Raw genomic sequence first — 15,571 nt, forward strand, 5'->3', positions numbered from 1 at the left:
AAGCTTATATTATCAATTCTAGATTGTATAGATATTACCCTTAACCAATTGTAAATGTATGGTTTTTTTCTTGTGTGGTTAAGTTCAATATTTAACATGGTATCATATTAGTTCGATTTTTCTTTCTCCGATTCTTTTGATTCTCCAAAAGTCACTCTCTCTGACACTTTTTCCCAAGCTGAACCACCCACAGTGTTTTGTGTGAGCCGTGTAGACGTGTACCACTATCGAGGGCCATTGAAGGTCCTTGTGCAATTCTCCTCCTATTTTCCCTCTTTTTGTTGTCTAAGTAATCTCCATGAATTTTATTTCACAAATCCATGCTGTAGCATTACACCAAATCCTAGCTCTTTGAGAAACATTACCGTCCTTGTAAAAAAATGTTCCTCACACCCCTTCCCCTTCGTTGTAACCTTGCTCTTTCCTCTTGAAAAAAAAAAACTTCCTCGTTGTGTACCTCACCCTCTCCCATTGTTGTCCTTGGTTTGACTCCTTTCTTGTTGCTTGACATCACACACCTGTGTAGTGCCACGTAGGACTTCCCCCCCAACTAAACCATCGCATCTCTTGCCACCATTGTCACCTCCACTGTTCGACCATCTATAGTGACCATCGCCATTCTTTCTAGCTATCATTAACCCATAATCCCTTCTTGTTGTTGCCAACCCAGAACTCCTTCCTCTTCTGTTTCGACCTTCCTTGAGCCATCACAAATGACCTTTGCCCCTTCACACCTCCATAACGACACCTCTCAGCGACGAGCTCTTTCTCTCCCTACTAGGTCATGTTGGTGCATCAGTCGCCCGAATGGCAAGTCCTACTTGCAACCATTGGTCTCAATCCTTGCCGGGTCTCCTCGGTGCCATGCCGCACAAGACTTTCTCCTATCCCTAAGCAACAAATCCCTTCCTATTGCCACCCCTCATCAATCCAACTCCTCTCCTGATGTCATCGCCAAAGACCATCCTCTACCTTCATCGACATCGCCATCTCATCACCATATAATGCATTCCCTCCGATTCTGTCCGCCCTAGTTGTTACTAGCCGCTGCTCTTCCAGTCCTTTTATTTAACTCTTGAAACAAATCTTCTTATATAGTTAGTGCCAAGTTTATAGTTTCAATTGCTACAAGACAAGATTGACCTCTCTAACATTGACCTATCTTGAAGGGACATGATAAGGATAAGGGATAAAGATAATTCCTTAAGTTATTAGATAAGATCTCATTAGATTTATCTTATGTTCTATTTATCTTCTTTATGTAAAATTTATTTCTCAATTCTAAATTGTATAAATACTATTAATTAATCCTCTATGGTTCAGTTAAATATCTAACACGATGCACTTTGCACTTCCGATTCCCAAGACTGACATTTAAAGATCTTTATCAGGATCCGGTGAGTCTGGGTAGCCGGTCTAAATAATTGCAGTCAAGAGTTGAACGGAATGGAAGCCCGCTACTGATTTGAGCAATTTACCAAACAGGAGATGTGTCCCGTTTAAATCATGCTGAGAAGGAACCGAATGCAGATTGCAGAGTCCCTTCTGTACTTGTTATCAAGGTGAGGAGCAGAAGCCATGGATGGGAATGGTCCAGCTCACGGCGAGTGACCAGAGAGGCGGTTGTTAAGGTCACACGTCGTCCTTAAATGCAAGCCACTCGTGTGCACTTCCAGCAGTTCGTGGCTCAGACAGGCTTCTAATCAGTAAAAGCTCTTGTCCCCGTGGGTTGCTCTCAGCGTCTCCCTTTGCGAGGCTCATGCCGTTGAGAGACTCCACCCTCGATCGTGTCTATTTTCTGGCCCTAAGGTTTTCATCTACTCCCTCATTTGTTGCTTCTAGCTCTAACGATTTCCTGTTTGCATGGGCGAGAAAAAAACTGAAACAGCTTTGAAGAGGAATTAGAAGAGTGAAGAAGCTCGAGATGAGAACCGCGGGCCGAGTTTTCAGTCATTAAGACAGAGAATAGCGTCAGTTTCGACTCCAATCCAGGACTAATTTGATAAATTCTTGTTTGTTGAATTCAGAGAAATCCCTCAATGATTAGAACTTTAAAAGTGATCATCAAGCAAATCACACCTTTGGAGTACATTTCCCCTATTCTCTAGAATGACAAACTACCTTCACATTACTTGTGATGTCTAAACAGATTTTATCCAATTCCACAGACACTTACTGGTACAGAAATCACCGATACTCCGGCAACTTACTGGGTAACTAGTCGGAGTATCCAGTGATGGAACATTTGAAAACGCCGACAGTGGGAAACATCTAATGAGGACACAATTGATAAAGTTGCCAGTGAGGAGCGTTGCTGCTGAAAAAGCTCCCCACCACTCGTGAGTCCAACAACTCTAGAGCTTCCTTCGATTTGATACACCTGGGAGTCTTGTACTGGTTCACTGAAGATCCCCGGGAAACACAGAAATCCATTAATGCATCGAATGCCCCTTGCTTAACCACCCGGATTTCTAATGGACCGATCGACTTATCCCTGCTTCGGCACCTCCTGTAAACTGAATCCAGTGATTCTTCTACCGTGGAGCAACAGGCTTCCATTACGGTAGAATCGAGTTTAGAATTATCGGCGGGTCCCCTTGTTTGGATTTCCCAAAACAGCACATAGTGACCTGGGATTGAGGATGTATCAGCGTAACTGGTGTACTCTGTCAGCAAACAGCCGAGCTCCACCAGGAGGAGTTTTGCCTTTGTTACAGCTCTCAGGAGGTCTTCTTCATTGGTTTTATCCGTGTCAATGCTCAGGACTACATTTCGCCGGTGGACAAATCGGAACTGTGGAGCCTTGTTGTGGAATCCGGTCACCATTAGAATGTCGCCAACTCGGTACCTGTAGAGGCCTGATACAGAGGTGAAACAGAGGAAATTATTCCTTTTGATATACAAGAATTTATGAAGGACCCATGCGATGCTATCTTTCTTCTTCACTTTTTGAGAATAGAAAAGAAACAACGACTAAATGTGAAAGTACAGTGAAAGGAGCAGCAGATGTATTGAGAGGTTCACCTGTGAAAGTAGTGACCACTAGCTCATAGAAGTGACCGAGCTTCACATTCACGAGATCCACAGTCTCGTTCTGTAGCGCGGAGCATTTTGGATCTAAGACCCCATTGCATTGGCTTTTCTCTTCATTGCCTCCCTCCACGGGAAGAAATTCAAAATAAGCCATGTTTGGTAGAAGGGTATAAGACACTTCGGAAGGTTTGCTCAGCGGCTTCAGATTAATCCCGAAATAACACTCGGAAGAAGCGTACATTGTTGAAACCAGAGGCAATCCACCACTGTAAAAATCCAAAGTGGGAATGTACTGCGCCATGGAGCCAGTCACTATGACATCCACATACTTGGTTCTAGGCCACAACCTCTTAATTATTCCTTTCCATGATCTTTCCCCACATTCTGATCCGATTGCGTCCGCCATCTCTGAATTTGGTCGATCAAGGATTCTGAGTACCGAGTCTCTGCAACTCTGGTCAGTAATCCAGTCGCTTACTTGACCTGTTCTTATGTTAGAACAAAGCTCTTCCCATTGACTTTCCAGAAATTTGATGGCCCTCAGAAAGGCGGAAGCGAAAACTGCACCTACTCGAAGAACTTCAGCTCTTTGGATCAACCCGCAGAGTAATTGGCAATACATGCTTTGTTGACTGTCTGAACATAAGATGGTTTCATCTGGGCTAGTGTAGATGTTGAACTTGTTGAAGGTTCTGTTTCTGAAGTTCGGGCTCTTGTAGTAACTAGTTAGGACTGGTCTTGCCATTAAACCTGAAGGAGTACTGATCTCTGGTTTGACGAACAACAGATACATCCCCTTCCCTTGGTCTAAACCGCTGACATACCTGCAACACAAACGAAGGAAGAGAGATCTCAGAGACCCTGTCCGCTGTTAAGTTCATTATATTATGCACAGAGGAAATGAGAGTGAATGGGAGAAAGGGACAGAATGAGAGAGGAACTTCGTACTTGTTCATCACAGGCACCAGGACACTGTAAAAGAAAGTTTTCCTCTCTAACTCTTCAAGGGTGGAAGGCATCATCTTTGGCTGCCCGCCTGATGTACCCGAGCTAAAAAGGAAAACCCATAATTAGTTACGAAATACACGATGAGCAATGGAAGGAGGAAGATGAGAAGTTTATATATCTGTTTACCTGGTGAGGAGCTCCGAGATTGGTTCCTCAGAGATGATACGAGACGGCTCTCCGTTGGCAATTCTCTCGATGTAAGGCTTGATATCTTCATAATTCACAACAGGAACTTTACATTTGAAGAGATCCTTATCAGTATGGCCTTCGAGGAAATCACTTAGATAGTCAGTTTCAGCATTTCTTTGCAGAATCTGCTTCAGTACCTCCTGCTGAAATTGGCCTGCATTTATGGTCAGCTCCTCTATCAGCTGCAGATTTCTTTCTCCATTATTAGGATCAGAAGTCCACAGCATTTTCGATCAGACCCCGAGAATAAATCGTCAGATACAAGAGAGGAGAAGGAAAACAAGAAGAAGATATCTAAAGCAGTCTGTTTGAGTCTGGACTTGCCATGAATCAGAAAAGCTAGCAATAGTTAGTTTTCTGGGGGATCAAACGTGGAGTGTGTCCCTTCCCGCTAAACTTGTAGACACGAAGAAGGACTGAATAGAAGACAGAAGGAGGCTGAGGAAAATCACTACTAACTTGCTGTATTGCCTTCTTGGACTGAACTCCTTTTTCTCTCTCCTATTTAAAACACTCTCTTCGTTCTCTTTGGATTGGGAACCTGCTTCTGGTTAACTGTTGATACAAAGGGGTGACGAGAAGTGTTAAATATAATGGCTTCCTGAGGGGATTTTCATTATTTTTCTGAAATAATTAAAAAAAAAGTGGAAAAAGAGCAGGAAGTGTAGACGAAGACAAGGATGGGGCGACCCTACACACATGGCCATGTCTTCTAGCCTGTATTTGATGCAGCAATTGTGGGTCAAACTACATTGTAGAAGTTTATTTTTCCAGCCATAAAGCCAACCTATGTTTGCCTATTTCCTCACGTTCACTTCAGTAATCCACACCAATAACATATAAACAACTGAAAACCCCATGGACGATCCAATCACAAGCTTTACTGGTATGACTTATAAACTACTGCAGTATAGGATAATTTTCTAAAGTATATTATATTTCCACATTAAATGCTAATGTTGCCTTCGATCAGGACACGGTCTCGACTGTAATTGCCTTCAGTATAACGATGGGCAAGCAGATGATGTAGGGTCCGTTTTTTTTCGAGTTCTTTTTATGTGAAATAAAGCTGGCGGAAAAAATATATTTGAAAACCAGAAAAAATCCAAGAAACCCTTGGCAGCAGGTGACAAGATGATCAAATAACAATCATAGGGAGGGCCTCTTTACAGCTCAAGAAGTACGTGTGGAGATCACAACAGGAACAACAAGATGCTGAGGCCGCATATTTGTGTTTAGACAAGAAGCAGTAGCAGTGAGATAGTTTTAGTTGAGGTTGTGGGAGGCAGTACACATGGAGAGGTATAAGCAATTAAGCACTGTAAATTGCATTTTTCATGACCTAATGGCTGTCCCATTTTTAGCTAAAAACGGAGCTCTAAAACAAGGGGAACAGTTTGGGCTAAAACCCAGAAAATTGGATACTAATCTTTCAGTAGTAAGCACAGTTGAAGTTTAATTAAGAGCAGTCATCAACATTTTCATTAGAGCTTTCTAGAAGCTTTATATATATATGTTGGAGTCAGCCACAAATAAAATCTTCCTCATCCTGTCTTCCTTGTCATGAACTAAACATGTATTTGAATTTTGGAATTAAACGCTTCTGCTTGCTTTTCCTCACCACTTTTGTTTATGTCAGGCATGTTCTCTTAATTTCTACTTGTAGGGTAAAAACCTGTAACTGCTTATAACCAGCAAGTGTTATACTTGCATTCATCACTTAAATTCTGTACTTAAAGCCCTCGGGTGTGGATGAAACTGCTCTGAATTCCCTTTTTCTTCAAAGAAAGGTGTCAATGGCTTCATACAACAAAACCTTTAAAATGCAGTAAAGTAATCAACATCTGGGGACAAACTGAAGAAGGAATCCACCTCCCCTCCAGTGTCTGGCCAGGGGAATCTCTACCAAAGTCGAGCTACCTGGTCATGGGATTAGGCAGTTTCAGTCAAACAAAATGAGGAAACTTTTGTTTTAGTTATCCGGATGATTCCCATGTTAAGCAACCCACCTCGCATCACATCTCCAAGACCAAAACCCACTTTCATGAAACAGTCAAAACTTTCTGAAATCAAATCAAAATATTTCAATGAGATGGGTCCTTCCAAATTCTCTCTTGACGACAAAGTTAATGATTCACAAGGAAGAGGAAAATACAAGTTTCATTTCAAACTGGGTATGCCTAGAAAATGTTATTTTATGTGCTAAAACAGTGATTTAAGCAGCAAATAGTATTTGGTTATCTCAGAAGAGAAAGCTAGTCTGGGAAAGCACGAGATGATGCAACAAAAGGTTAGAATAATTGGGGAGAGGACAGTAAGGAAGGCGTAAAGTCAGAGATTGTATTAAATAAGGAACAAATGAGATAAGATATAAAAATGGAGTGTGGAAACTGCGGGTAAGGAATAGAAAGGAAAGGAAGAGAAAAGAAATGGTAAAAGAGGTGGATTTGTTAGTTGTTAAAACAAAGAAAACGGGATTTGCTGGATTTGCTGTTGCAGCATTTTGGATTAAAAATAAAAGGCGTGAGTGTGTGTTAAGGGGACAGGGTACCCTTGAAAAAGGGCAGGAGAAGAGGAAAATTAGGGAGAGACTGAGAAACAGCCAGAGGAAAAAGAGGTTGCCCCTCTCCCTGTCCCTCTCTCTCTCTCTCTCTCTCTTCATTCATCAGGCATTTTGTCCTCACGTATGTAGATTAATACGGATCCATCTCCCACAAAATTTGCATGAATACTGAGCTAGCCTAGCTATTGAAGTCTTCACTCGGATTTCTATACGATCTTCCCTCTCATTCATCTTCTTCCACAAGATGCAAAGGTCGTTTGAAAGGTGAAAAGTCAGTCCTGGCACAGTCGATGAAGAAAAAACCGCAAAAAAACTTCGTTTTACCAAACTCATGGGAACTCCGTCCTCTGCAACAGAGATTTCTCTCAGTTTTCCAAACGGAATGACCAAACCCACTGTTGTTTTTCTTTCAGATATGGGATGAGGGTCGTCCATTCCAAAAGGGTTCAATTCGTCAAAGCGAAGACTAACAAAAGAGATGTACATTAAAGTACTGCATGTCTCGTCTCTAAAGTTTCTCTTCACGTAATTAAACGTTGGGAGGCCATTTAATGCAGCCAAGGCCGACTGTGCAAAATATAAAAAGGAAAAAAAAGCTGGAAGCGTTGTCTTTGTTCGCCGTAGCGCCGGCAATGGCCGGAAGATCTGCGCACGGTGGGTGACTAAGGGATATACTTAGGCTCCACCGAATGACCTTAACACACAGTTCCAAAACCCTAAAATTGTCCCTAATAGCAACTGCAGCAGTGACAAAACCCTAGAAAGACCCGAGGAGGACCACGAGGGAAAATCTATATTAGAGCCTACTTGGTCGGTAAGCAAGACTCACAGAGGAAGAAATTAACAGGGAAGCCATTTGGCATTGATGGAAGTCAATGAGATTAAAACCCTAGAAAAAAACCCTTTTTTTTTCTTTTCTGTAATGTCATAGTGAAGATGGTTTGCCAAAGAATTATTCCAACTTTTTATTATGGAGTTATTTTTTTACCTCTAAAAATTTAAAAAAAAAAGATATAAAATCTTCAACATTTTGAATGCGCAATTGAAACTTTGGTACAAAGCGCAGTCTTACGAGGACGGGGTTAAAAATCCAACCTTGTGGGGGTGTTTAAACCCACTATCTCAGTTCGATCATGATCAACCACTATCTCAAGAGCTCTGAAACTAGGCAAATGTTTTTGCTCTATATATAAACCAGTCTAACCTACTTTGCCTACCCCGAGAAGCAGCAGTAGCAGCATCGAGTTACTAAATAAAACTGGTTCTCGGAATCCATGGCTGGTCCCCCTTCACTTCTTCTTCCAGGGTCAAGCAACAGATAAGCACTCCATCAAACATAGCTGCCTCAATCTAATGAGAGCTTGACACCATTCCTTTTTGATATCTTAAGCAGACACAGTCAATCACAATTGCCAGATCCAAGAGCCATTAAAGAAGAAGAAATTTTTTTTGCTCCGAGTTGATAGAAAGAATAAAAGGGATCATCAGGAGACATGCCACATGAGCAAGGCGCAGATCTAATAAAAAGATGTCACAGTGGGTTGTTAATCCTTAAGCTGAGGAGATGCACATGGGATTGGGGAGGCCCATAAAGATATATAATCCCATGAATGATTGTGTTGGGCCCAGAAATGATCTCGCTAGCATCGAGTAAAATAAGATACGCATCCTGCATGTTAGCCCCTAATCCTAATCCAAAACCCACATGAGGTTGAATTTCTTGAGGAAAAGAGATGCACATGGAGACTCCTTTAAGATGTTCGGAGGTGATTATTCTTTGGATTGGTCGGTTCAAGTCCAATCCAGAAGAAATTTCGGTGAGATTTCCTTGACGACGACTGAATCTTCTTTGTGGTCAACATGAGGAGTCAGTGCTGAATCTCATTGAAAGGTCATTGCTCGGTCTTGTCTCTTTGGCGTCCCAAACAGCCCATCTCCATGAACTTAATATAATCTCTTTTTTTTTTCATTTGAAAAAGCCACTGACCTGACATGGAAGATGATGGGCAAGGGTTATTTCGACGAGCAGACTACAGTGAAAATGAAATTTTTAGTCACATTGTGATGTAAATTTAACCAAGGAAGACAAGATGTGAAGTTGTAGGTAAAGAAAAAAACTGTCCAAACTGGTCGCATTCGAAAGAGTACAAGTGTTCACAAAACTTGCAGCAGAATCCATTTAATACCCAGCTCAAACCCAAAGCAACGAAGATCAGACACCACTTTTGGCTGAGATCTCAAATGACTCGATTCTCTGAATTGATCTATCCATGGTAAGGAAGTAAAGCCACTGATTCATCCTCCAAAAGTCGTTTACTTTCTCGATCTTTCTGTGAGACGTCAACATATTTACCCACTCTTCCTCAAGAACACAGACCTCTTGATGGCTCCAGGTTGACACACTGTGCTTTCACCCAATAATTGTTTCATTTTACCAAGCTCCAGAGGCAAGTCGCAATAGTTATAGAAAGGCCTTTTCTGTAATTTAACTCGTGCCATTGATCAGTTTCGTACCACAAAATAAACACGAGGAGAGTACTCATAAAGCTGGCCTATGGATTCAGTTAAAAGCTGATTTCTCGCCTCTCTGCAAAAAAATTTCCAGTGGTGGGTTCGTTGAGCTGTAATGCAATCCAGACTCCAGTATCGGCAGCTTCCTCAGCTGATATGTTGCCCTGCCAACCAGTCATTGCAGTCTTCACCCAACCTGGGCAGTAGCAATTGATGTAGATCTTGTGACCCTCTGGGTGATCCGAATTTTTTTTTGCCATTAAGCGGGTGTAGGCATTGACAGCTAATTTTGATACCGAGTAATCAGTAAAGTTTTGAGGCCAGCCACCTGAAACCCAAGAACCATGTTTGACTTGTTCAAGAAATTCATTAATGGTGGCTTCAATTAGCTCCTCGGAGAGAGATTCTTCTTCAGCAAGTTTGTTTCGCAAGTTTATATCTCCCAGTCTCTGCCAAAGTTACATTGTGTTTTAATTAAGCTACATTAAGATGAACAAAATTCACTAATGACAAATTTAACAGAAAATGAAAGTTTGGAGAATGAAAGTAAGCTACTCAAACTCATAAATCAAATAAAATACTAGCAGAAGTATCAACTATAACTTTTTTCCTTTTGTTCTGAACATGTTAAAACAGAGTTGAAGATTTAAAATTAATAAAATTCTAGAGCCTCATAATGAAAAAGGAAAAAGTAGTAATCATGAGATTGATAGGAAAGAGCAGAAGAGAGAAGGAAAACATTAGGAAATCGAGATATCTTGCTCATCTCCCAAGTTATTGAAAATTACATACTGGTTTATTTCTACTAGGATTCTTCATTACAGACTAATATTCTATTAAAAAATCTCACTCTCCTAGTAAAACCAGACATTTTATATTCACCCAAACAAAAGTCATAATAAACCAAATTTTCTCTGAGAAACTAAAATACTTGGAAAAAGGAAACTAATAGTTAAATCTACCATGGAAGGAAAAACAGGGAAAACTAGGGGCATAAAAACTATAAACAATATGGAAAACATCATGGTGAAAAACTTGGAATGGTTGTGTACACAGAAAACATATGAAAAGATGGATAAATGAACCAGGATCAACTTACATTGCGCCTTCCATTGAGCCTTCCAAGCCTTGAGCTCACATTGACAACTCGAGCCCCAGAAGCTGATGGTTTCATCAAAGGCATCATGCTTTCAGTCATCCTTTTAGTACCAAAATAATTTGTTGCTATAACTTCTTCAGCAAATTCAGCAGAATTTTCAGACCCTACATTAAAATTTACACCAGCGTTGTTGACCTGCATAAAAAATGAACACACTGAAGTAGCTTTGAAGCAGTCTTTGATGTCGGTAAGGTTAGAAAGAATCTCAAAGACTCACCAAAATGTCAAGGCCACCATAGTTCGCTGCAATCCAGTTGGCAAACTCTTCGACAGAGGTAGAATCAGAAACATCCAACTGATGGAAAACCACATCCAAACCTTCTTTTTGCAAAGCTTTCTTTGCTTCAAGGCCTTTAACAGGGTTCCTAGCTGCTAGAATGACAGTTAAACCATATGCAGCTAGGCTTCGTGCAATCTCATATCCAATTCCTTGGTTACTCCCAGTCACCACCGCAATAGTTTCAGACGACCACCATCTAGATTTTTTAATAAAATTAAGTAATCCTGAGTTTAAATAATAAAAATCCCAGGATGAGAAACACAGACATCCTAGCAACTAGTTTTAGTTAAGATTTAGAGTTCTATGGTGTTCAAACCAAATGAAGCTACTGGGAAACCTTAAGAAGGATACTTACTCTAGTAAGCTTTGTGATAGAACCGGTGGTATATAACAGAGTTCCCCCCTTGTTCTATTTTGAGAGATTGTGGTGCATATGTTAATCCTTCAATGCTAAATTAACTTAGAAAAAGACTACCACTGTATTAGAAATGAGGGTTTGGTTACAATCTTAATCATACTTCAGAATAATCCTATTCAGTTTTCCAAATACAATACTGCACTTATAGTGCAATAAAATATGAACAATTAACACCCACAGTTAAACTCAAGATAGATCCTCCAAGAAAATCATGAGTTTGGACATAAGCAACAAAAACCAAGCAACTGATATGAGACTTTGTAAACAAATTTGTCACTAGTTCACCAATTGAATATAAAAAACAAAACAAAAAACACAATTTTCCCTAGACCATGATGACATGCTAAGTGACAATAAAATTCATTTTGAAAGATAATAATATGACGAATTTGAAGAGCACTTTCACCATCATTGTAAAAAGCTGGAGATGACAGAGGAACGCCCATATCAGTGAGTAGCCCAAAAGCCAAATAAACTCAATAGAAACTTCTGCAAATGCACTTTATTGGTAATCTAGCATTATTAGATGTTTCTGGCTCTTCAAAGTAATAAAACAATCACGAAAAAAAAGAAGCTGAACCGACATATGAAAAACGAGAACATTGCAAACAGAGTTTTTCCAAATTCAAGAAAAAACCAGCATTAGGGACAACAGTAGAAAGGTTCTTATTGAGTAATTAGATTGGTACTTTTTTCGTGGGTTTGCAAGACGAATAAATGTGCTTCCACCAAAGTAGATACTAAAATTGTGGTCCAGTTGATTAATTGACCCATCAAGAGTTTCTTTCCAGGTGGATTTAGCTAGCCAACTGCCAAAAATCTCTCCCACGCTAGAGGCATTTTACCAAGCCCTAATTTTTAAACTAGAACAAACAGAATGATTATTTACCAACCTTAATCCGAATAAGACAGAGACAGCGGGCGTAAGTATCTATTCAATAGCTCAAAGTACAAAAAAATTCTCCAACCAAACACTTTGCAATCGCAATTTCGTTATATCCATGGTATCTTTCCAGTCACAGAAAGAATTTTGTAGATGTAAACAATTATTTCCTCTCTTTTTTTTTCTCGCTTATAGAACCTCGATTTCCAGCACTGCAAAGAAAGAGAACTTGCCTCTCGGCGTCTGTGTAAGGAATCGCTCTGAGACGACTAATCTCTAGCAGCCGTTTTTCTCTTCGCTCCTGTCTCTCCTCAGTCCGCGCTTTTCTTCCCATGCCTTCAGATCAACCTCTCGCTTCGTGGAGAGGCCTCTTGCGCCACCATTCTTTTAAAGCACAAGCAATGAACCGGCCCTCAAGGAGTTGGGCCGGTCCATATTCTTCGTGGCGTGTTAATAATTTCTAAATGGGCTGGTAATCACTCGAAAGAATTCAAAGAAAAATCTGAAATGGATAGGAAAAATTTCAATAAATCCAAGTCAGCAAAGACAGTCAACTAGGTTTGACCATCAGTTGACCCATGATTATATCAAATGATGTCATCATAATTTTCGCGGTGAAAAAAAGAAAATATACAGTATTCTAAAAATAAATAAGTGAAAATTTAATAATAGAATTATATTAAAAATATAAAATTTGCTTATTATTTATTAAAATTTTAGAATATTTATCATGATATTATTATTTAATTAGTTAATATATAAATATTATATTTATTAAAATAATATGGAAGGTAATGGAACATGTTGTGACAAATAAGATTTTTGAAAAGTTAAATATTTTTTACCAATTATTTTTTAATTTAAAAAATATCTTAAATAGACAATAAAATGTGTTAAACATATTAGAAGATTTTTTAAATTAATTAATATACTATTATTTTAAATATTAGGTAATAAAATGTGTAGCGGTAAATAAGATTTTTAAACACTAAGATATTTTTTTAATTAAAAAAATTTAAATCGATAATGAAAGGTGTTAAATAGGTAAGAATATGATTTTTTTATTAATTAATATACAAATTTATATTTTGTTATTGTAGAAAATGAAGGGAATAAAATATGTACCTACAAATAATTTTTTTAAAAACAAAAATTATTTTTTTTAAAAAATATTGTATTATATTAAATAATATCTTTAAGCGATAATCTAAGGTATTAATTACATTAGAAAATTATTTTTTAAAATTAATAATCAAAATTTATATTTTTTTATTATATTTAATTAAAGGTGAAATGAAATGCTTTAAATGTTTTTAAAATAATTTTTAATTAAAAATAAATTAAATCAATAATAAAAGGAAAATATAATAAAAAATGTGGAAAAGATGTTACTTAGGCTAATTAAATGGTCAGTAAATTTTCGTTATTTATTATGTGGAGAAAACACATTACATAGCAGTCGCCAGTGGGCTCAGTTGTCTGGTTCTGGCGTACACTTCAAACTCCAGAAGGATAACATTCCACAGCAAAAAGATTTTACAACACAAGGACTGCTAGTATTAACAGTCATATACGCGGCTTACAAACAGATCAAACATCTTTGCAATCAAAACGCTCCAAACTCACGCTTAATTAGATTTCCATCGCTAATTCTGCTTCACTCTGGGTTTAATTCGAATGACCTCCCGGTTTGTAACGTGCAAGATCAGCCAATATAAAAAAAAACATAAAAAAACCAGGGCTGCGTGCAGCTTCATTAATGGGTTGCAAGCAGAGGGACGCTGTGCAGGACGACCGTCTCGACCGTCAACCCGGGGCCGAATCCGAACAAGACGCCCCACTCCAGGCCTTCACCGGTTGTGCACTTCCCTTCCTCCAAGCTCCTCTTCCTCATCTCGTCCAGGATGAAAATCACGCAGGCGCTAGACATGTTCCCGTATTCGCTCAGAATGTGCCTCGTTGCTCTCAGTTTCTCCTCCTTGAGACCCAGCTTGGCTTCCACCTGGTCCAGTATGGCTGGCCCTCCCGGGTGCGCGATCCAGAAGATGGAGTTCCAGTCCTTGATATCCAGTGCCTCGAACGCCTCTTTCAGACTCTTATCGATGTTCTTCGAGATTATCCCCGGCACGTCCTTGAGAAGGTGGAAGGTGAGCCCCGCCTCCCGCAGGTGCCCGTCGATTGCACCTTCCGAGTCGGGGAGGATCGTCTGCCCCGCCGAAACCAACTGAAAGAGCGGTCGCTCCGTGGACGGTTTGGGATCTGCTCCAATTATCATGGCGGCGGCGCCGTCTCCGAACAGAGCTTGGCCCACCAAGCTGTCGAGGTGGCTGTCCGATGGACCCCTAAAAGTAACGGCAGTGATCTCGGAGCAGATGACCAGCACCCTCGCTCCGGCGTTGTTCTCGGCAAGGTCCTTGGCGAGGCGAAGGACGGTGCCACCGGCGAAGCAGCCCTGCTGGTACATCATGAGGCGCTTAACGGAAGGACGGAGGCCGAGGAGTTTGGTGAGCTGGTAGTCGGCCCCAGGCATGTCGACGCCGCTGGTGGTACAGAAGACGAGGTGGGTGATCTCCGACTTGGGGTGACCCCACTCCTTGATGGCCTTCACCGCCGCCTCCTTCCCCAGCTTGGGCACCTCCACCACCACCAAGTCCTGCCTCTTGTCCAATGACGGCGCCATGTACTCGCACATGTTGGGGTTCTCCTTCAGTATCTCCTCCGTCAAGTGCATGTAACGCTTCCTGATCATGGATTTATCACCTGCACACCCACAACAGAGCCAAAAACACGTAAACGACGACACTTGTAGCCACTCACAGAGAAAAGAAAAACCGACTGTCCGAAAGAGATTCCACATTAGTATACGTAGCAGAGCGTCATTCGTTAACTGAGTTAATCCAGAAACAACACTAGCCACTCACACATCCGCTTGAATTTCTCCTTGAGCTCCGGCATGTGCTCGCTCTTAGTGATTCTGAAATAGTAATCGGGATAATCCGCCTGGTGCACGCAGTTTCCCGGCGTCGCCGTCCCAATGGCAAGGACCGTTGCTGGGCCCTTCGCTCTCTGCGCCGCCCGGATTTCCTCAATCGATTTCGACATCTCTTCTCCCGAGCTTTGGCGCAGCGACAAGTCCGTTACTGCTTCACTCACCACTCCGGGAGGGGTTGAGACTTGGAGAGTAAGAGGAGTGGTGGAGTAACCGGGCTGAAGTTGGCCGGTTCTTATAAGCAGAAGAGATCATTGGAGAGTTGGTTGGAGGGACGGGCAGATGGGAGGAACGAGGGGGTTGTGGTGGATTTGGCGACACGCCATTTCAGGTTGCCACGTGTACTCGCACTCACATTTTTTTCAAAGGTGGTTGCCTCGTGCCTGATCCTCCTACTCAAGTCTAATCGTGGCACGGAAATGAATCCAAGGTTTTTGGAGTTGGGTGGTAGATTTTTTATGATATTTTAGACGTCCACGTTTAACGTCTACGTGGCAAACGTTCCACGTCTTGAGAAAAAGCGATTCCGTCCGGAGTC

The 15,571-nt window shown here is 40.8% G+C and overlaps 3 protein-coding genes across 3 annotated transcripts; all 3 read right to left on the reverse strand.

Moving 5' to 3' along the window:
* Nucleotides 1-2,042: 2,042 nt before the first annotated feature.
* On the reverse strand, nucleotides 2,043-4,457 carry LOC137962611 (indole-3-acetic acid-amido synthetase GH3.17-like). The gene is made up of 4 exons (XM_068809589.1): nucleotides 4,168-4,457; nucleotides 3,982-4,083; nucleotides 3,025-3,857; nucleotides 2,043-2,858 (listed from the first exon to the last, which is right to left on the reverse strand). The coding sequence occupies exons 1-4, from the start codon at nucleotides 4,455-4,457 to the stop codon at nucleotides 2,272-2,274; spliced, it is 1,812 nt and encodes a 603-aa protein (XP_068665690.1). The 3' UTR covers nucleotides 2,043-2,271.
* A 4,367-nt stretch (nucleotides 4,458-8,824) lies between these two features.
* LOC137962332 (uncharacterized) lies at nucleotides 8,825-12,411 on the reverse strand. The gene is made up of 4 exons (XM_068809134.1): nucleotides 12,278-12,411; nucleotides 10,681-10,939; nucleotides 10,404-10,598; nucleotides 8,825-9,753 (listed from the first exon to the last, which is right to left on the reverse strand). The coding sequence occupies exons 1-4, from the start codon at nucleotides 12,376-12,378 to the stop codon at nucleotides 9,358-9,360; spliced, it is 951 nt and encodes a 316-aa protein (XP_068665235.1). The 5' UTR covers nucleotides 12,379-12,411; the 3' UTR covers nucleotides 8,825-9,357.
* Nucleotides 12,412-13,657: 1,246 nt separating this feature from the next.
* On the reverse strand, nucleotides 13,658-15,227 carry LOC137962109 (chalcone synthase-like). The gene is made up of 2 exons (XM_068808826.1): nucleotides 14,966-15,227; nucleotides 13,658-14,804 (listed from the first exon to the last, which is right to left on the reverse strand). The coding sequence occupies exons 1-2, from the start codon at nucleotides 15,144-15,146 to the stop codon at nucleotides 13,801-13,803; spliced, it is 1,185 nt and encodes a 394-aa protein (XP_068664927.1). The 5' UTR covers nucleotides 15,147-15,227; the 3' UTR covers nucleotides 13,658-13,800.
* Nucleotides 15,228-15,571: the final 344 nt, after the last annotated feature.

The sequence above is a fragment of the Aristolochia californica genome, unplaced genomic scaffold (genome assembly GCF_029961685.1).
Source record: "Aristolochia californica isolate CCGP_79_NKW_82.1479 unplaced genomic scaffold, dmAriCali1.0.hap1 SCAF_4, whole genome shotgun sequence".
Classification (NCBI taxonomy): Eukaryota; Viridiplantae; Streptophyta; class Magnoliopsida; order Piperales; family Aristolochiaceae; genus Aristolochia; species Aristolochia californica.